The sequence below is a fragment of the Liolophura sinensis genome, chromosome 3 (genome assembly GCF_032854445.1).
Source record: "Liolophura sinensis isolate JHLJ2023 chromosome 3, CUHK_Ljap_v2, whole genome shotgun sequence".
NCBI classification, from domain to species: Eukaryota; Metazoa; Mollusca; class Polyplacophora; order Chitonida; family Chitonidae; genus Liolophura; species Liolophura sinensis.
In genome coordinates, this window is record NC_088297.1 from 24,812,790 (window position 1) to 24,834,623 (window position 21,834).

Sequence of the window (21,834 nt, forward strand, 5' to 3'; positions counted from 1 at the left end):
ATTGTGGTGATTTTAGCTGCAGTTCATTAGACGTGGCGTGCATCACCTCTCTAGTCAGGTCTCTAGCTGCCTCTGTCTCTTACAAGCTGTCACATCATTGTGTCTATCAACAGAGAAGATCTAACCGCTTGGTGGGAGATTTATTGGAAGGTTCGATAAAGAAGGTGGGGTTTGTGGGGGGGTGGGGGTGGGGTGGTGACTGTCAGATCGCCATTGTAACGTCCAGGTGGAGAGGTTTGTGACTCACAGCTTACAGGGAATAGCATGAAGGGGATTTCTAAAAAACGGTAGGCAAATTTCCCCAAACCGCCTTTGTTAAGCTTTTTTATATTTTTTCTTTCATAAAGCTCAGTCTTTTCTTGTAGCACAAGAACCCGTTTAACAATTCACAAAAGTAAAACTGTCCAGAGCTTAGCCGACTTACCATGGCCGACTTACCATAGCAGACTATGTGGCCGCTCTGCAGCAACCCAACTGGCAGAACCCTGATGGCAATTGTTAAACTAGCTTTAAAATATACATAAATTGAAGTACTGTGTATAAGTAAGACAAAAAAGACGATATTTTCTTTCCCATTTTCGTTTTGGCGCGGTTTGCAAACGAAGGGCTATAAGAATCACAGTCGAAGCGAAACAAGAAGAACTCATATGACACAAATTGAAGGGAAAAGGATATACGAGGACATTGTGAAAGGTTTTTTTATTTCTTTATTTTGCAGATGACTCAACACTAACTCCGCAATAGATTTTTATAAGAGTACTGAAAACATAAGCGATCTCGCGCTCAAAACACTCAAAAAACTTACCTTATGAGAATAAATAGTAAATTCAAGTTTTCAAGCAAGTGTTGGTTTCCACTTGTTAAGTAGACTGTTTATTTTGGAATTAAGTTTTCCCAAGACTACAGTCCAAATATTAAGACATTAATGACACGCTTACAAATATGATCTGATCCAAGTTTAACTTTTTTCTGGGATTTCAAAGGCTGAGGGTATATGGAGATTTACCTGGCTTATAAAATTTGTTGACAAAAGAAGTATTGAAATCAGGTTAACAGTAAAATGGTTAAATGTATATAGAATGTGGGTATAGATAAGGTAAAGCCTGAATACGGAAAAGCTGACATACATCGCGGAGTTCATCGCTTTCTCCATCTTTAACACCCTGTAATTTATGCTGAGGATGTGTTGCCTCTCAGCCAATGAGAGTCGTTAAAACTGCCGGCTTGTTCGTGTAAACTCGGAACCTACGTCCAACATTCCGGTGTCCCGATTGTCAAGGGGAAAACAAACTGTACTGTTCGCTACCCTCTGGGAAGAAGTGTTCTACCAGAAATGTACGAACTGCACTTCGGCGGTTTTCGACGGTAATTCTCCTCCTATCACAGAAGATTTCAAGACTAGTTTTAAGGCAAAATGGAGTTGCCCTCAGCAGATTTTTGCGCTGACTTTATTTATAATTTATCAACTTGAGGTACATATTAGAATGTTTATGGTATACACTTGCGAGGAAATGCATACTCTTTTCATAGGTGTTTCATTGATATTTAAATTTTCTTCTCCTTTGAGTTGCTTATTAATTTCGAGCCATGAATGAGACCAATGTCAACATCTGGGTCTCACGTGAGTTTGATAAGTATAAGGGAAATGTTTTATGACTTAACAGTCTAAGGTCTGTGCTGACCATGAGCATGACCCATATAATTTGCAATCATCACCGGTTAAAAATAAAAGCCCATTGTCCGAAGTGAAACACTATCTCTGTCATAAATTTTACCGCAGGATGTATTTGACAATGTTTGTGCTCGGAGTGATTTATTGCTCTCATAACCATCTGATATAGGGATCTCATGCAATATGCCAGAACCGTCTCCGTTTGAGACTGAGGAGTTACAGCCCAGTGTTACAACACATAACGTGGCAGGCCCTACACCTACAAGTCCAGCAGAATAACGAATAAATATGGGAAGTTTCCATCGATAATGCAAAATAACATTATAATGAACAGATATTGTACCAACTGTCGACCCAGTATGTGTCAGCGAGCGTGAATTGTCTTCTTTACGGTATAAGTGACAACAGGCAGCATCAGTTTTATAAAAAGTTACCATGTTTTTGGTTGAAAGTTACCACATCATTAACACAAAAAGTCTATTTATTTAAATATTTATTTGTTTGGTGTTTTGGAGTACGCCGTACTCAAGAATATTTCACTCATACGACGTCGGCCAGCGTTGTGGTGGGAGGAAACCGGGCAGAGCCCAGTGGAAACCAACGACCATCCGCAAGTTGCTGACAAAACTTTCCCACGTACGGCCGGAGAGGAAGCCAGCATGAACTGGACTTGATCTCACCACGAAAAGTCTAGTGTGAACATTATTGCCCTTCTGTATTGAGTTATCACTCCCTTAGATACCATTATAGTTCGTTTGTATGCATTCCCACCCCGTCTGTATACCATTGTAGTCCGTTTGAATACCACTGTAGTCCGTTTGTATACCATTGTAGTCCGTTTGTACACCATTGTAGTCCGTTTGTATACCATTGTAGTCCGTTTGTGTACGACTGTAGTCCGTCTTTATACCATTGTAGTCCGTTTGTACACCACTGTAGTCCGTTTGTACACCATTGTAGTTCATTTGTATACCATTATAGTCCGTTTGTACACCGCTGTAGTCCGTTTGTATATCATTGTAGTCCGTTTGTATACCATTGTAGTCCGTTTGTACACCACTGTAGTCTGTATATCACTGTAGTCCGTTTGTATACAATTGTAGTTCACTTGTACACCACTGTAGTCCGTTTCTATACCATTGTAGTCTGTCTGTACACTATCATTACAGTCGTTTGTGTTAAATTATTGCCGATTTGTATACCATTATAACTCGTTTGTGTGACATTATCGTTCGTTTGTCTAACATCATTGGCCTTGAATGTGAGGTTTAGGGCTTACAGTTTGAATAAAATAACCGTCGAATTGTGTAAGGTTGTCCTTCGTTTGTATCACATTATCGTTCATGGCTTGATTGTTTAGGGTTCATTCTTTTGCAAACCATATAGTCTGGCTGTACAACAATGTTGTCAAATTGTAAAACACTGTCGTTTGATTGCACATTCTTTTCGTCATTTTGTGGACCCACTGCTCTTACAGTGTGCTCCAGTATTCAGTCTATCGTCGATAACAACGTTTTTAAAATCAATATAATCTCTTTATTCGGTGATTACAAAACGGTCGATATAAGCCTAGCCATCACGGCGGTAGTCGTCATATTTTCAACCTTCCCATGATTTAAAAAACTCAAATACAGCTGCAATTAAAGTATATTGCTTTTAGGAAGTTTAAAATTTGTACACCGATTCTTTAGTGCAAAACAATGTACCAACCACAGTTTTAGTTCTTTCCTTATCTGAGTTTGTCTTTTAAAGCATTTACAATTTAAGTTGCTTAATAGAAATTAGCCAGGGCCCATAACGGGATAGTCGTCTGTTCTGATCAGAGGCAGGATTACATCGTATAGACTAACACCGCCATGAGGTTATCATGTTTAATCATAGCACAAATGACACACATATTTCTTTATTAACGATAAACTATACAATGCCGCACGATTTAGATACTGATTAAAGGTAATTTGAGGAGGAAGTTTGAAACATTCTTCCAGTCTCTCCGACATCACTGAAAACTGGTGACTGATTCTCTTTAGTATTCATGACTCCGTCCTATAACATCTTACTTTATATTCTTTCTTAGTTCTTTGGTTGCCTGTTGTTTTGTAAATTGATCTTGTGCCCATTGACCAGGAACGTCCCTTATGGCCTATGGTTGGCACAGGCGTGCTTTGGTTATCGTCTGTTGAGAGGCCTAGATTTGCATAGCGTCTTAGATCACGCGATTTGGCGTGACTTCCGGTGCATTTGGATGTCACATGCCATACTCCTTACCGCGCATGCGTCGTTTTCTACGTTCATTTTACATCACTGCCACCAGTACCACATTTGGTACAGAACTCTTGAACAATGCCCAGATCACTGGGGTCAGGGCTATAATGCCGGAAGTAATGTCAGACAACACAATCACTCGGTCTCAATCAATAATACAGGTGTTATCTTTATCTAAGATATACAAAACATGATTCTAACAAACACACCAAACAACATCATTGGTAATACAAAGCCTACTCTCAAAAAAATAAATCTGTTAAATTAACCAGTTATTTGAGTGATGCTAGAATGTTGTAGGTTTCTATTATTGCAGCAGATTATTCTGTAACTAATGTAACACACATATTCTATCAATTCAACATAACCATTCTATTAGACTAATATGATATAATGTTGAATATGAGATATAACAGCATCACTCAGCCTTTCTGTTCAATTTAAGTGGTTCATTTCGTAAACAGGCATATGTGCCTTGTAGAGGATACAAATACCAAGCTTGTCTAGAGGTAGCAGTGATGTAAAGCGAGTGTAGAGATCGGCAGATGCGCAGTAAGAAGTATTTTCATATGCACCGTGTATACTCCGGTGAAGATTAAACCTGACATCAGCGGTGGTCATTGAACGCACGTCAGTATCTACGACATGACGGATTACAGGTTTGTAAATCACATTTTTCTCTTTCAGCAACCTAAAATTCTTCAACCTTTTCAGAAATGAAAAGTGTTACTGATATACGTGCCTTTTTACTTTGATCCTGGAAATTGCAATGATTGTGTCGGCCATTTTCAAAGTTTCATCAAAAGTATAATTTCATCAGTCGACACGCAACAAGCACATTACATGGTCACGTTTTGCCTTCGATACCGAGTACCTTACTATAATAGTTAAGTCCTCGTAGAGCTATTTACAATCTGGACGTTTTGCCTTTATTATTGGGTGCTAAGGTAATTACGTTCATGTAACACTGCGAACTCTTCGTTAAACCTTATATCGATTCCACGAAAAGATTTTTCACTGGATTCAAAAATTAAAACCTTAATATAATGCATAATGTATGGTCGCTGTGGTTCAAATACGATTATGTTTGTCTTATCATAACCCTTTCCTACTATTCAAAATTTTAACTCGCAAAATTTAAAGTTAATAGTTTAACTTTTTGACTGGCTTTGTGGAATCAGCCATGCACTGGCCGACTTTAAAGCAATCGTAGGTTAAGTTGGTCGTAAATAACAAGACTGTAACATGTGTCGCCCTGGTAACAACAATTGACTAAGCCTATAATTACTTTATAGTCGAACGGGGGGCCCGGGACGCCAGAATTGTTCAGATTTCCCACACCTATTAACCGGCCTGTACTGAACTAACCAGCTGGTAGCCCTGAACAGGTTAAATCATTTCCCCCCATGAATGCCCACATCGAAGGCACTGATTCCACCAAAATCATGCCCTATCATATCCTACAATGAGAAGAACTGAACGAAGCGATGAAAATATAAAGCGATCACACATTAAGTAAGTCAAGTCATAGCAGCATGCATTGTCCCTTCCACTCATGTGTAAATAGCGTACGTATAATGTATTATATCGTGTATATAGCGTGATAATGGCCGTAGTGTGGTCGATATGTCCATGTGCGTGTGTGTACCTGGTGTACTGTGCAATGCTACATGAAGACTCCTTCGATCTCACAAAGTCTTAAGGCATGTTGACGCATAACGCATCGCCCCCTCCCCCACCACCACCTCCTATTCCAGCCCCACCTCTCCACACACCTCTTCCGCACTGATTTGTATGTCAGCATGTGTGTGTGCTCGATATACACCTAGTCAAGGCTGGCCATATTGCACGCCGTACCTAATGTGGACCCTCGTGGTATTTGAAGGTCATAGTCATGGTAGAATCTATATCAAGGTCAGTTTGGTCAGGTGTAAATATTAACACGTCATACATCTTTCCAACAATAAAAGAGTTAACACTAGACTCGTCAGAGGGAGCATACAGAGCTAGCCCGCTGGCTTTTCGGCGTAAAAATGTGCTGTCAAAATGTTGGACGACGGTAAGATCTTCTCAATAAGTTTTAATACGGGTTTTAATATTTTCTTAATTGAGCTCCGACCCGTTTTTTATTCGTTTACAATAAGTGAAGTAAACCGAAATGTACGAGTGTTCCAGGCTGGATTTGCCAAGAAACTCCATTCTAACTTAAGCTACATCAGATGACAGATTGAGCCAATACGTCATAAACTATTATCAGTTGCCTAAGTCCATGGTTTAGATTTGCTAAGTAAATAACCTTTATGTTGTTGTTCAGTCAACAAATCTTTCGCCCAGCGGAATTCATAGTTTTGGGGGAAATTTCTCTTGACGCTTGTCCGTTTTGATTATCTTGAAAATTTATAGATTGTTTCTCTTTGACCATGCTGTGACCATCAGAAATCCGTGAACATTATTTCTTTATTTATTTATTTGGCACGTTTTAAGTTAAAGCCATATTGTTTTCAAAAGTTATACAATGGCAGACGATTACTCTGTAAAACGCTTGTGTATAGATTACACAATCTGTGTACTGCTGGTACACAAACTTATGTGGATGGGCATTTTTGCCACACTAGTACACAGTAGTTTATAGAGAGTAGGTTTGTGAGAAGACAGAATCAAACTGCTCAGAGCAAAACAGCCTGTCTTCAATAGCCACCCCACCTACATTTCTTCCGTGTAACACCCAGTGTAAATGTTTGTAACATAAAGGTAATTTTCATGAGAGAGAGAGAGAGAGAGAGAGAGAGAGAGAGAGAGAGACCGATTCTGTTCTTGTAAGAATATATATATATATATATATATATATATATATATATATATATATATATATAACCGAATCAGTCTAGTACAACTCACTTAACTGAATACTATAAACAATCAAACAAATACATAAAAAATCAATAAATCGATAAAATTTATAGATTTCTGCATGTTTCTCTAAAAAAATAAGATAAGCTTTTAAATTAAACAGAGAGTTTCTGAATGAAGCTATATGTATTCTGTTATTGTCGCACATTACTCTGTTAAATATAGCACACATATTCTATTAATTTAAAAATTGTACTACACTAACAGGAGATTTTGTAGAATATAACACAGAACTGTCTCCTAATAACAAACAAAATTTGAGCATCATTCAAACCACAGAATTTTCTGTTAAAAATTTAACAGATTATTTTTTTCAGATTCTAACTCAGTAAAAGAGGAAAGATGTCATGAACAAATGTTCTTGACAAATTGTTTTGTACCCGAAACACTGCAACAGTGAGACAATTGTTATCTCTGAATGTTACCTGTCCCAGAGGAGTGAGACTACCCGGTACTCCTTCACCTTCACTGTTGGGCAGTTTTCCAACGAACTTTACACTGGTTAACAAAACTACATGCCTGTGCTACATCAAAGTGGCTAACGTACATTCGTATGTTAAAACGGCGTTTACTGCACAATTTTATATGCTTGTATCGCGTGACAGGAGAGCTAATTAAATATTTGTCTTCGTTATAATTTTAATTGTGTGGCATTTTCAAACAGGAGTACCGGCCGGGATGGCGTAGTAGACAGAGCGTCTGCCTCCTACACGGTAGATCCGAGCTTCAATCCAAAATCAAGTTATACCTAAGATTTTAGGTATCAGTTATCTTGGCACTACCTTGATTGCCGTTCGACAAGAGAGAAATAGGCCAAGTACTGCAGTATGGGGCTGGTGTCAGTATAATGTTACTGGATGGGACGTCACGTCTGGTGTCTTCGGCATGTCGCTCCATTGAACCAGCACGATAAATATCCCCATTTGGGATATTGAAGGATAAATATTTATAACATGTGAAAAGGAAATATTGAATAGAAAGAAGGAGATAAAATGTTTAGAGGTAAATGAAGATAAATATGTAATAAACTTAAACTTAAAAAGCGCCGATAAAAGTCAGGGCGAAAGCATATGCTTTTTAGTCATTCAGCTGTTTGTACCGTTGTCAAACATCTATGTTTAACAAAAAAGATGCAGTTCACGTTTCACGCAATGATTGCGCATGACTTAACGACAGCTGCAGAGAATCGATGGCTAAAAGACATCAGACGCTGCAAGCTTCAGTACAATGCCCGGTAATCCTCACAGGCCCGCAAAACTCAAATGTACGACAAATATTTACAATATGTGTAAAGGGGAAAGGGAGTATTGAATTTAAAGGAAGATAGAAAATATTTAGCGGTAAAAAGTAGGCCTTCATGTAATTAACTTCTGAAATTTACAACTAAAAATAAATGATCTGGCGGAGATAAATAAATGCGATAACAACACAGCATTTCAAGTCATTCCTGACCAGTGATTTCTAACAAAAATGCAATTAATATCACTGTCTTCACCTAAATGTAATTCTATTTAAGCCATAGTTTCCGGATGTGTCTAAGCTGCTACCATTTAACCATTTACAAGAGAGTTTGAAGAAAACCCTAATTAACTTAGGTAAATTGACAACAGGCCGGCTTTCATTTGTCAGCTATCACAATGTTGTCGCTGCTCTGGTTTACTCTATCTGCTGTGTTTTTGTATACTAGCTTTAGTTGTATTTGATTTTTTTTATTTGATTGGTGTTTTACGACGTTAAGAATATTTCACTTATACGACGGCGGCCAGCATTATGGCGGAAGGAAACCGGGAAGAGCCCGGTGGAAACCCACGACCATCCGCAGGTTGCTGAAAGACCTTCCCACGTACAGCCGGAGAGGAAGCCAGCATGAGCTGGCCTTGAACTGACACCGACCGCATTGATGGCTTTGTTTGTTTGTTTTTTTATCAGGCAAGTTTGCATTTTTGTGTCGACATGCATCGCATTCTTTGGGTTCGGAATCTGGAGAGAAATCTACATTATAACCCCGATGGAGCTGCCAAGAATTCGGCATAACGTCCTGGACATCAGACAGACAAACCGTAGCAACAACATCAAGGTCCTCAGCAACAACAACGGTTCTCACAACAACCACGGCTGCAAGTGCAACAACAACAGCACTGGCGCCGGAGACACCGTATCGGAGAATGACACAGTGAAAATTTACGATCAGGATAACGAAAACAACATGAAGACATCTCCGTGCGGTCCAGAAGTGAGGCACTTGGCGTTTGTGAAGGTGCACAAGGCAGGATCTACGACCGTAATGAACATTCTGGAGAGATTTGCCTACAAGAGAAATCTCCTGCTGGCTCTGCCACAAAAAGCCAACATTTTGCATTATGGATTTTCAAACATTGTACCTCGCCCGAAAAATTCCCCCTTTGACATGCTGATCACTCATGTGGACCACTACGACCGGAAACTATTTGCCAGTGTCTTGCCCGCTGACACCAAATATATCGGGATCATTCGTGAGCCTTTGATGCTGAGCATCTCGGCATTTGAGTATTACCACAGAAATTACGGATTGTACAAAAATGTACCAGGCAAAGAGAAACTTCGGGAGTATTTGCAGCACAGGGCAATGTACGAGCCTAAGCAGGCGTCAATGTCTTATACAAACAACCGCATGTCGTATGATTTTGGATTACCGCAGAAGTCATTCCACGATGAAGCAGCCATTAAGAAGTTTCTCTTCCAGCTCGACTCGGAAATGGATCTAGTTTTGGTCGTGGAGAAATTCTCCGAATCTCTGGTACTTCTAAAGCGACTGATGTGCTGGCAGTTGAAAGATGTATTATATATTACGAGAAACAAAAACGATCAGAAGGACAGTGTACATTTCTCAGCAGACGAAATGAAGTATCACAGAGACTTTTCATTGGCCGATAATATGCTTTATGATTACTTCACCAATCGTTTGAATGAGAAACTTCAAGCTGAAAGAAACGATTTCCAAGAAGAGGTCGATCTTTTAAAGTCCATGTTGCCAAAAGTGAGCTCGTTTTGCCAAAAAGCCAGCAGTAATAACTGGAAGACGACAGAAAGGCTAGTTTTTAACAAAACAAAATTCAATGACGTTTTCCAAGTCGATCTAAAAGACTGTCGCCTGATGCTGTTAAGGGAATTGACTTTCGTAGATTTGTCTCGGAGTAAGAATTTGGAAATAGAGCTCCTGGATATGCGCAATTTACCTCCTAGTTTTTGATAAATTCCTAGCCCTTAAACAAAATGCAGCTCTTTTAACTGCTCACAGTTCAGGTTCGTGCATTTGGTAATCTCCTAGTCCTTAAACAAAATAGTACTCTTGTACTCTACTGGTAGTGTCCAAATGAAAATAGTATTACATATTGTCAGCAGACATTGTGTACAGCCTTTTTCAAGTATTAAATGCTTTCACAGTCAGTCAGTAAGCATTGGCCATTTCCAGGTGTCAATATTAGTGCCACTGAATAAGGACCGTTTAAGGTGATTTCCAAGTACATGTATTACAAGTTGATAGAGCCAGTCAGCACAAACCGTTTACAGTATTTTCCAAGTATTAAATGGTGACAGAGCCAGTCAACAAGAGCTGTTTACGATCTTTTCCATGTATAAAATGGTAAAACAGATAGTCGAGTTGTTTATAGCCTTTTCCAAGTATATTAAATGATAACATAGTCAGTCAGCACGAGGTGTTTTTTTTTCCAGGACCTGATGCATGGACTGAGTTATTATGCTCGATGACGTCAAAGTCCCAGTAAGTTACAAAACCTGATGCATGGACTGTGTTCTTATGCGCGATGACGTCATAGTCCCAGTAGGTTACAAAACCTGACGCATAGACCGCGTTGTTATGCGCGACGTCATAGTCCCAGTAGGTTACAAAACCTGATGCATGGACTGCGTTGTTATGCGCGATGTCGTCGTAGTCCCAGTAGGTTCCAAAACCTAACGCTTGGACAGTGTTGTTATGCATGATGACGTCGTAGTCCCAGTAGGTTACAAAACCTGATGCATGGACTGCGTTGATATGCGCGATGACATCGTAGTCCCAGTAGGTTACAAAACCTGATGCATGGACTGTGTTCTTATGCGCGATGACGTCAGTCCCAGTAGGTTACAAAACCTGATGCATGGACTGTGTTCTTATGCGCGATGACGTCAGTCCCAGTAGGTTACAAAACCTGACGCATGGACCGCGTTGTTATGCGCGATGACGTCATAGTCCCAGTAGGTTACAAAACCTGATGCATGGACTGTGTTCTTATGCGCGATGACGTCATAGTCCCAGTCTGTTTCAAAAGCAGACGCATGGACCACATTGTTATATGCGATGACGTCGTAGTCCCAGTAAGTTACAAAACCTAACGCATGGACCGCGTGGTTATGCGCGATGACGTCGTAGACCCAGTAGGTTACAAAACCCCATGCATGGACCACGTTGTTATGCGCGATGACGCCGTAGTCCAAGTAGGTTACAAAACCTGCCGCATGAACTGCGTTGTTATGCACGATGACGTCATAGTCCCAGTAGGTTACAAAACCTGATGCATGGACTGCGTTGTTATGCACGATAATGTCATAGTCCCAGTAGGTTACAAAACCTGATGCATGGACTCCGTTGTTATGCGCAATGACGTCATAGTCCCAGTAGGTTACAAAACCTTATGCATGGACTGTGTTCTTATGCGCAATGACGTCATAGTCCCATTAGGTTACAAAACCTGACGCATGGACCGCGTTGTTATGCGCGATGACGTCTTTGTCCCAATAGGTTACAAAACCTGATGCATGGACTGTGTTCTTATGCGCCATGACGTCATAGTCCCAGTAGGTTACAAAACCTGATGCATGGACTGTGTTCTTATGCGCGATGACGTCAGTCCCAGTAGGTTACAAAACCTGACGCATGGACCGCGTTGTTATGCGCGATGACGTCATAGTCCCAGTAGGTTACAAAACCTGATGCATGGACTGTGTTCTTATGCGAGATGACGTCATAGTCCCAGTAGGTTACAAAACCTGACGCATGGACCGCGTTGTTATGCGCGATGACGTCATAGTCCCAGTAGGTTACAAAACCTGATGCATGGACTGTGTTGTTATGCGCGATGACGCCATAGTCCCAGTAGGTTACAAAACCTGACGCATGGACCGCGTTGTTATGCGCGATGACGTCATAGTCCCAGTAGGTTACAAAACCTGACGCATGGACTGCGTTGTTAAGCCCGATGACGTCTTTGTCCCAGTAGGTTACAAAACCCCCATGCATGGACTGCGTTGTTATGCCCGATGACGTCATTGTCCCAGTAGGTTACAAAACCCCATGCATGGACTGTGTTGTTATGCCCGATGACGTCTTTGTCCCAGTAGGTTACAAAACCTGATGCATGGACTGCGTTGTTATGCGCGATGACGTTATAATCCCAGTAGGTTACAAAACCCTATGCATGGACTGCGTTATTATACCCGATGACGTCATTGTCCTAGTAGGTTACAAAACCCCATGCATGGACTGTGTTGTTATGCCCGATGACGTCATTGTCCCAGTAGGTTACAAAACCCCATGCAGGGACTGCGTTATTATACCCGATGACGTCATTTTCCCAGTAGATTACAAAACCTAACGCATGGACCGCGTTGTTATGCGCGATGACGTCATAGTCCCAGTAGGTTACAAAACCCCCATGCATGGACTGTGTTCTTATGCGCGATGACGTCATAGTCCCAGTAGGTTACAAAACCTGACGCATGGACCGCGTTGTTATGCGCGATGACGTCATAGTCCCAGTAGGTTACAAAACCTGATGCATGGACTGTGTTCTTATGCGCGATGACGTCATAGTCCCAGTAGGTTACAAAACCTGACGCATGGACTGCGTTGTTAAGCCCGATGACGTCTTTGTCCCAGTAGGTTACAAAACCCCCATGCATGGACTGCGTTGTTATGCTCGATGACGTCATTGTCCCAGTAGGTTACAAAACCCCATGCATGGACTGTGTTGTTATGCCTGATGACGTCATTGTCCCAGTAGGTTACAAAACCTGATGCATGGACTGCGTTGTTATGCCCGATGACGTCATTGTCCCAGTAGGTTACAAAACCCCATGCAGGGACTGCGTTATTATGCCCGATGACGTCATTGTCCCAGTAGGTTACAAAACCTGATGCATGGACTGCGTTGTTATGCGCGATGAAGTCATTGTCCCAGTAGGTTACAAAACCCTATGCATGGACTGCGTTATTATGCCCGATGACGTCTTTGTCCCAGTAGGTTACAAAACCTGATGCATGGACTCCGTTGTTATGCGCGATGACGTTATAGTCCTAGTAGGTTACAAGACCCTATGCATGGACTGCATTATTATGCCCGATGACGTCATTGTCCTAGTAGGTTACAAAACCCCATGCATGGACTGTGTTGTTATGCCCGATGACGTCATTGTCCCAGTAGGTTACAAAACCCCATGCATGGACTGCGTTATTATGCCCGATGACGTCATTGTCCCAGTAGGTTACAAAACCTGATGCATGGACTGTGTTGTTATGCGCGATGACGTTATAGTCCCAGTAGGTTACAAAACCTTATGCATGGACTGCGTTGTTATGCGCGATGACGTCATTGTCCCAGTAGGTTACAAAACCTGATGCATGGACTGCGTTGTTATGCGCGATGACGTCATTGTCCCAGTAGGTTACAAAACCCCATGCATGGACTGCGTTATTATGCCCGATGACGTCATTGTCCCAGTAGGTTACAAAACCTGATGCATGGACTGCGTTGTTATGCGCGATGAAGTCATTGTCCTAGTAAGTTACAAAACCCTATGCATGGACTGCGTTATTATGCCCGATGACGTTATAGTCCCAGTAGGTTACAAGACCCTATGCATGGACTGCGTTGTTATGCCCGATGACGTCATTGTCCTAGTAAGTTACAAAACCCTATGCATGGACTGTGTTGTTATGCCCGATGACGTCATTCTCCCAGTAGGTTACAAAACCCCATGCAGGGACTGCGTTATTATGCCCGATGACGTCATTGTCCCAGTAGGTTACAAAACCTGATGCATGGACTGCGTTGTTATGCGCGATGACGTCATTGTCCCAGTAGGTTACAAAACCCCATGCATGGACTGCGTTATTATGCCCGATGACGTCATTGTCCTAGTAAGTTACAAAACCCCATGCATGGACTGTGTTGTTATGCCCGATGACGTCATTCTCCCAGTAGGTTACAAAACCTGATGCATGGACTGCGTTGTTATGCGCGATGACGTCATTGTCCCAGTAGGTTACAAAACCTGATGCATGGACTGCGTTGTTATGCCCGATGATGTCATAGTCCCAGTAGGTTACAAAACCTGACGCATGGACTGCGTTGTTAAGCCCGATGACGTCTTTGTCCCAGTAGGTTACAAAACCCCCATGCATGGACTGCGTTGTTATGCCCGATGACGTCATTGTCCCAGTAGGTTACAAAACCCCATGCAGGGACTGTGTTGTTATGCCCGATGACGTCTTTGTCCCAGTAGGTTACAAAACCTGATGCATGGACTGCGTTGTTATGCGCGATGACGTTATAGTCTCAGTAGGTTGCAAAACCCCATGCATGGACTGCGTTATTATGCCCGATGACGTCATTGTCCTAGTAGGTTACAAAACCCCATGCATGGACTGTGTTGTTATGCCCGATGACGTCATTGTCCCAGTAGGTTACAAAACCCCATGCAGGGACTGCGTTATTATACCTGATGACGTCATTGTCCCAGTAGGTTACAAAACCCCATGCATGGACTGCGTTATTATGCCCGATGACGTCATTGTCCCAGTAGGTTACAAAACCCCATGCATGGACTGCGTTGTTATGCGCGATGACGTCATTGTCCCAGTAGGTTACAAAACCTGATGCATGGACTGCGTTGTTATGCGCGATGACGTCATTGTCCCAGTAGGTTACAAACCCTATGCATGGACTGCGTTATTATGCCCGATGACGTCTTTGTCCCAGTAGGTTACAAAACCTGATGCATGGACTCCATTGTTATGCGCGATGACGTTATAGTCCCAGTAGGTTACAAAACCCCATGCATGGACTGCGTTGTTATGCGCGATGACGTCATTGTCCCAGTAGGTTACAAAACCTTATGCATGGACTGCGTTATTATGCCTGATGACGTCTTTGTCCCAGTAGGTTACAAAACCGGATGCATGGACTGCATTGTTATGCGCGATGACGTTATAGTCCCAGTAGGTTACAAAACCCTATGAATGGACTGCGTTATTATGCCCGATGACGTCATTGTCCTAGTAGGTTACAAAACCCCATGCATGGACTGTGTTGTTATGCCCGATGAAGTCATTGTCCTAGTAGGTTACAAAACCCCATGCATGGACTGTGTTGTTATGCCCGATGACGTCATTGTCCCAGTAGGTTACAAAACCCCATGCAGGGACTGCGTTATTATGCCCGATGACGTCATTGTCCCAGTAGGTTACAAAACCTGATGCATGGACTGCGTTGTTATGCGCGATGACGTTATAATCCCAGTAGGTTACAAAACCCTATGCATGGACTGCGTTATTATGCCCGATGACGTCATTGTCCTAGTAGGTTACAAAACCCCATGCATGGACTGTGTTGTTATGCCTGATGACGTCATTGTCCCAGTAGGTTACAAAACCCCATGCAGGGACTGCGTTATTATACCCGATGACGTCATTTTCCCAGTAGATTACAAAACCTGACGCATGGACCGCGTTGTTATGCGCGATGACGTCATAGTCCCAGTAGGTTACAAAACCCCATGCAGGGACTGCGTTATTATGCCCGATGACGTCATTGTCCTAGTAGGTTACAAAACCCCATGCATGGACTGTGTTGTTATGCCTGATGACGTCTTTGTCCCAGTAGGTTACAAAACCTGATGCATGGACTGCGTTGTTATGCGCGATGACGTTATAATCCCAGTAGGTTACAAAACCCTATGCATGGACTGCGTTATTATGCCCGATGACGTCATTGTCCTAGTAGGTTACAAAACCCCAAGCATGGACTGTGTTGTTATGCCCGATGACGTCATTGTCCCAGTAGGTTACAAAACCCCATGCATGGACTGCGTTATTATGCCCGATGACGTCATTGTCCCAGTAGGTTACAAAACCTGATGCATGGACTGTGTTGTTATGCGCGATGACGTTATAGTCCCAGTAGGTTACAAAACCCCATGCATGGACTGCGTTATTATGCCCGATGACGTCATTGTCCTAGTAGGTTACAAAACCCCAAGCATGGACTGTGTTGTTATGCGCGATGACGTCATTGTCCCAGTAGGTTACAAAACCCCATGCAGGGACTGCGTTATTATGCCCGATGACGTCATTGTCCCAGTAGGTTACAAAACCCCAAGCATGGACTGTGTTGTTATGCCCGATGACGTCATTGTCCCAGTAGGTTACAAAACCCCATGCATGGACTGCGTTATTATGCCCGATGACGTCATTGTCCCAGTAGGTTACAAAACCTGACGCATGGACTGTGTTGTTATGCGCGATGACGTTATAGTCCCAGTAGGTTACAAAACCTTATGCATGGACTGCGTTGTTATGCGCGATGACGTCATTGTCCCAGTAGGTTACAAAACCTGATGCATGGACTGCGTTGTTATGCGCGATGACGTCATTGTCCCAGTAGGTTACAAAACCTGATGCATGGACTGCGTTGTTATGCGCGATGACGTCATTGTCCCAGTAGGTTACAAAACCCCATGCATGGACTGCGTTATTATGCCCGATGACGTCATTGTCCCAGTAGATTACAAAACCTGATGCATGGACTGCGTTGTTATGCGCGATGAAGTCATTGTCCTAGTAAGTTACAAAACCCTATGCATGGACTGCGTTATTATGCCCGATGACGTTATAGTCCCAGTAGGTTACAAGACCCTATGCATGGACTGCGTTGTTATGCCCGATGACGTCATTGTCCTAGTAAGTTACAAAACCCTATGCATGGACTGTGTTGTTATGCCCGATGACGTCATTCTCCCAGTAGGTTACAAAACCCCATGCAGGGACTGCGTTATTATGCCCGATGACGTCATTGTCCCAGTAGGTTACAAAACCTGATGCATGGACTGCGTTGTTATGCGCGATGACGTCATTGTCCCAGTAGGTTACAAAACCCTATGCATGGACTGCGTTATTATGCCCGATGACGTCATTGTCCTAGTAAGTTACAAAACCCCATGCATGGACTGTGTTGTTATGCCCGATGACGTCATTCTCCCAGTAGGTTACAAAACCTGATGCAGGGACTGCGTTATTATACCTGATGACGTCATTGTCCCAGTAGGTTACAAAACCCCATGCATGGACTGCGTTGTTATGCCCGATGACGTCATTGTCCCAGTAGGTTACAAAACCTGATGCATGGACTGCGTTGTTATGCGCGATGACGTCATTGTCCCAGTAGGTTACAAAACCTGATGCATGGACTGCGTTGTTATGCCCGATGACGTCATAGTCCCAGTAGGTTACAAAACCTGACGCATGGACTGCGTTGTTAAGCCCGATGACGTCTTTGTCCCAGTAGGTTACAAAACCCCCATGCATGGACTGCGTTGTTATGCCCGATGACGTCATTGTCCCAGTAGGTTACAAAACCCCATGCAGGGACTGTGTTGTTATGCCCGATGACGTCTTTGTCCCAGTAGGTTACAAAACCTGATGCATGGACTGCGTTGTTATGCGCGATGACGTTATAGTCTCAGTAGGTTGCAAAACCCCATGCATGGACTGCGTTATTATGCCCGATGACGTCATTGTCCTAGTAGGTTACAAAACCCCATGCATGGACTGTGTTGTTATGCCCGATGACGTCATTGTCCCAGTAGGTTACAAAACCCCATGCAGGGACTGCGTTATTATACCTGATGACGTCATTGTCCCAGTAGGTTACAAAACCCCATGCATGGACTGCGTTATTATGCCCGATGACGTCATTTTCCCAGTAGGTTACAAAACCCCATGCATGGACTGCGTTGTTATGCGCGATGACGTCATTGTCCCAGTAGGTTACAAAACCTTATGCATGGACTGCGTTGTTATGCGCGATGACGTCATTGTCCCAGTAGGTTACAAAACCCTATGCATGGACTGCGTTATTATGCCCGATGACGTCTTTGTCCCAGTAGGTTACAAAACCGGATGCATGGACTCCATTGTTATGCGCGATGACGTTATAGTCCCAGTAGGTTACAAAACCCTATGAATGGACTGCGTTATTATGCCCGATGACGTCATTGTCCTAGTAGGTTACAAAACCCCATGCATGGACTGTGTTGTTATGCCCGATGAAGTCATTGTCCTAGTAGGTTACAAAACCCCATGCATGGACTGTGTTGTTATGCCCGATGACGTCATTGTCCCAGTAGGTTACAAAACCCCATGCAGGGACTGCGTTATTATGCCCGATGACGTCATTGTCCTAGTAGGTTACAAAACCCCATGCATGGACTGTGTTGTTATGCCCGATGACGTCATTGTCCCAGTAGGTTACAAAACCCCATGCAGGGACTGCGTTATTATGCCCGATGACGTCATTGTCCTAGTAGGTTACAAAACCCCATGCATGAACTGTGTTGTTATGCCCGATGACGTCATTGTCCCAGTAGGTTACAAAACCTGATGCATGGACTGCGTTGTTATGCCCGATGACGTCATTGTCCCAGTAGGTTACAAAACCCTATGAATGGACTGCGTTATTATGCCCGATGACGTCATTGTCCTAGTAGGTTACAAAACCCCATGCATGGACTGTGTTGTTATGCCCGATGAAGTCATTGTCCCAGTAGGTTACAAAACCCCATGCAGGGACTGCGTTATTATGCCCGATGACGTCATTGTCCCAGTAGGTTACAAAACCTGATGCATGGACTGCGTTGTTATGCGCGATGACGTCATCGTCCCAGTAGGTTACAAAACCCCCATGCATGGACTGTTTTCTTATGCGCCATGACGTCATTGTTCCAGTAGGTTACAAAACCTGATGCATGGACTGCGTTGTTATGCGCGATGACGTCATTGTCCCAGTAGGTTACAAAACCCCATGCATGGACTGTGTTGTTATGCCCGATGACGTCATTGTCCCAGTAGGTTACAAAACCCCATGCAGGGACTGCGTTATTATGCCCGATGACGTCATTGTCCTAGTAGGTTACAAAACCCCATGCATGGACTGCGTTATTATGCCCGATGACGTCATTGTCCTAGTAGGTTACAAAACCCCAAGCATGGACTGTGTTGTTATGCGCGATGACGTCATTGTCCCAGTAGGTTACAAAACCCCATGCAGGGACTGCGTTATTATGCCCGATGACGTCATTGTCTCAGTAGGTTACAAAACCCTATGAATGGACTGCGTTATTATGCCCGATGACGTCATTGTCCTAGTAGGTTACAAAACCCCATGCATGGACTGTGTTGTTATGCCCGATGAAGTCATTGTCCTAGTAGGTTACAAAACCCCATGCATGGACTGTGTTGTTATGCGCGATGACGTCATTGTCCCAGTAGGTTACAAAACCCCATGCAGGGACTGCGTTATTATGCCCGATGACGTCATTGTCCTAGTAGGTTACAAAACCCCATGCAGGGACTGTGTAATTATGCCCGATGACGTCATTGTCCTAGTAGGTTACAAAACCCCAAGCATGGACTGTGTTGTTATGCCCGATGACGTCATTGTCCCAGTAGGTTACAAAACCCCATGCATGGACTGCGTTATTATGCCCGATGACGTCATTGTCCCAGTAGGTTACAAAACCTGATGCATGGACTGTGTTGTTATGCGCGATGACGTTATAGTCCCAGTAGGTTACAAAACCCCATGCATGGACTGCGTTATTATGCCCGATGACGTCATTGTCCTAGTAGGTTACAAAACCCCAAGCATGGACTGTGTTGTTATGCGCGATGACGTCATTGTCCCAGTAGGTTACAAAACCCCATGCAGGGACTGCGTTATTATGCCCGATGACGTCATTGTCTCAGTAGGTTACAAAACCCTATGAATGGACTGCGTTATTATGCCCGATGACGTCATTGTCCTAGTAGGTTACAAAACCCCATGCATGGACTGTGTTGTTATGCCCGATGAAGTCATTGTCCTAGTAGGTTACAAAACCCCATGCATGGACTGTGTTGTTATGCCCGATGACGTCATTGTCCCAGTAGGTTACAAAACCCCATGCAGGGACTGCGTTATTATGCCCGATGACGTCATTGTCCTAGTAGGTTACAAAACCCCAAGCATGGACTGTGTTGTTATGCCCGATGACGTCATTGTCCCAGTAGGTTACAAAACCTGATGCATGGACTGCGTTGTTATGCGCGATGACGTCATTGTTCCAGTAGGTTACAAAACCTGATGCATGGACTGCGTTGTTATGCGCGATGACGTCATTGTCCCAGTAGGTTACAAAACCCCATGCATGGACTGCGTTGTTATGCGCGATGACGTCATTGTTCCAGTAGGTTACAAAACCTGATGCAGGGACTGCGTTATTATACCTGATGACGTCATTGTCCCAGTAGGTTACAAAACCCCATGCATGGACTGCGTTGTTATGCGCGATGACGTCATTGTCCCAGTAGGTTACAAAACCTGATGCATGGACTGCGTTGTTATGCGCGATGACGTCATTGTCCCAGTAGGTTACAAAACCCCATGCAGGGACTGCGTTATTATGCCCGATGACGTCATTGTCCCAGTAGGTTACAAAACCTGATGTATGGACTCCGTTGTTATGCGCGATGACGTTATAGTCTCAGTATGTTACAAAACCTGATGTATGGACTCCGTTGTTATGCGCGATGACGTTATAGTCTCAGTATGTTACAAAACCACACGAACTCAATCACAGAACACAAAAACAAGCGTGTGACGTGTACAATTTTATTACACGCAAATGCATAATCTCTACATCTTTTCAAGTGTACCATTTCCAAAACCGATGGCAGTTTGCATGCACTCACTGCCCGATAGTCCTGCATGCAAAGCGACTTTGTATTCTATATCAGAGTATGTGAGAAACTTGATTTCTGTTTTTTTTTAAACAACACATAGTATATGAACATATAACCGTGTCCAACTTTTAAAAGGCTTGAATTTATAAATCCAGTAGCTCATTATGAAAAACATATACACCAGATAAAAAAACAAAGAAATCTTGGTAACAGTCTGTGAAATCTTCTTTATAGACGTATACCTATCTGCCCAACATAAGAACTTTGAACGTGATTCCTTCGTAATTTGTCTGTAATTAATTACAGGCTTACGTTTCCGTCTTCTTTATACCAGTGGCATAATTAACGCAATTACCACCAGATTTACACGTCGCTGTCCATTCTTGTGCATGCATTTAACATGTTTGGGAGTATTTACCCTGACTAGCTCACAGCTCTTTGATTCCAATTCTATATAAAATAAACCATTTCCTATTTTACAACAAATTAGATCTTCTTTTTCTGAAGTTCCGCCAACAGAAAACAAAACCAGAGATATAAACATAAAAGAATTCTCCATACAAGAATCTCTTTAACAAGTTTTTCCCCCTAAAACATCCTTGAGTTCACATATTCCATCCTGGTGGATACTCCACCCATTCCCCATCTAACCAAACATTCTGTAACAAATAGTCTGACATGAAATCTATACTTATTTTGAAGTTCTTCGTGACTGTATAAACTGCCACGATAAATCACCAAATACCTCTTTGGGCTAAATTCATTTCAAATTCCTTATTATAAAACTGTGTCCTTAAGAGTAGTGGAGTATAACCTGGACGTAAATTATTAAAACAGAGCTGACGTTCCCACGCCGAGGTCTAGGTTAGCAGGGTTGTAACGGGCAGGTCATACAATACAGGCCGATTCCTTAAAAAACTGAATGTGATGAATTTGTAAAACAAACAATCATGCA

At 42.8% G+C, this 21,834-nt stretch overlaps 1 protein-coding gene across 2 annotated transcripts; it reads left to right on the forward strand.

Annotated features, from left to right (window-relative positions):
- The first annotated feature begins 225 nt into the window (after positions 1-225).
- Positions 226-10,481, forward strand: LOC135464143 (galactose-3-O-sulfotransferase 2-like). Of its 2 annotated transcripts, none has more exons than XM_064741639.1 (2): positions 226-287; positions 8,777-10,481. In XM_064741639.1, the coding sequence occupies exons 1-2, from the start codon at positions 265-267 to the stop codon at positions 10,074-10,076; spliced, it is 1,323 nt and encodes a 440-aa protein (XP_064597709.1). In that variant the 5' UTR covers positions 226-264; the 3' UTR covers positions 10,077-10,481. The 2 variants fall into 2 exon arrangements, with proteins under 2 accessions (XP_064597709.1, XP_064597708.1); XM_064741638.1 differs by lacking the exon at positions 226-287 and adding an exon at positions 5,868-5,996.
- The last annotated feature ends 11,353 nt before the right edge of the window (positions 10,482-21,834 follow it).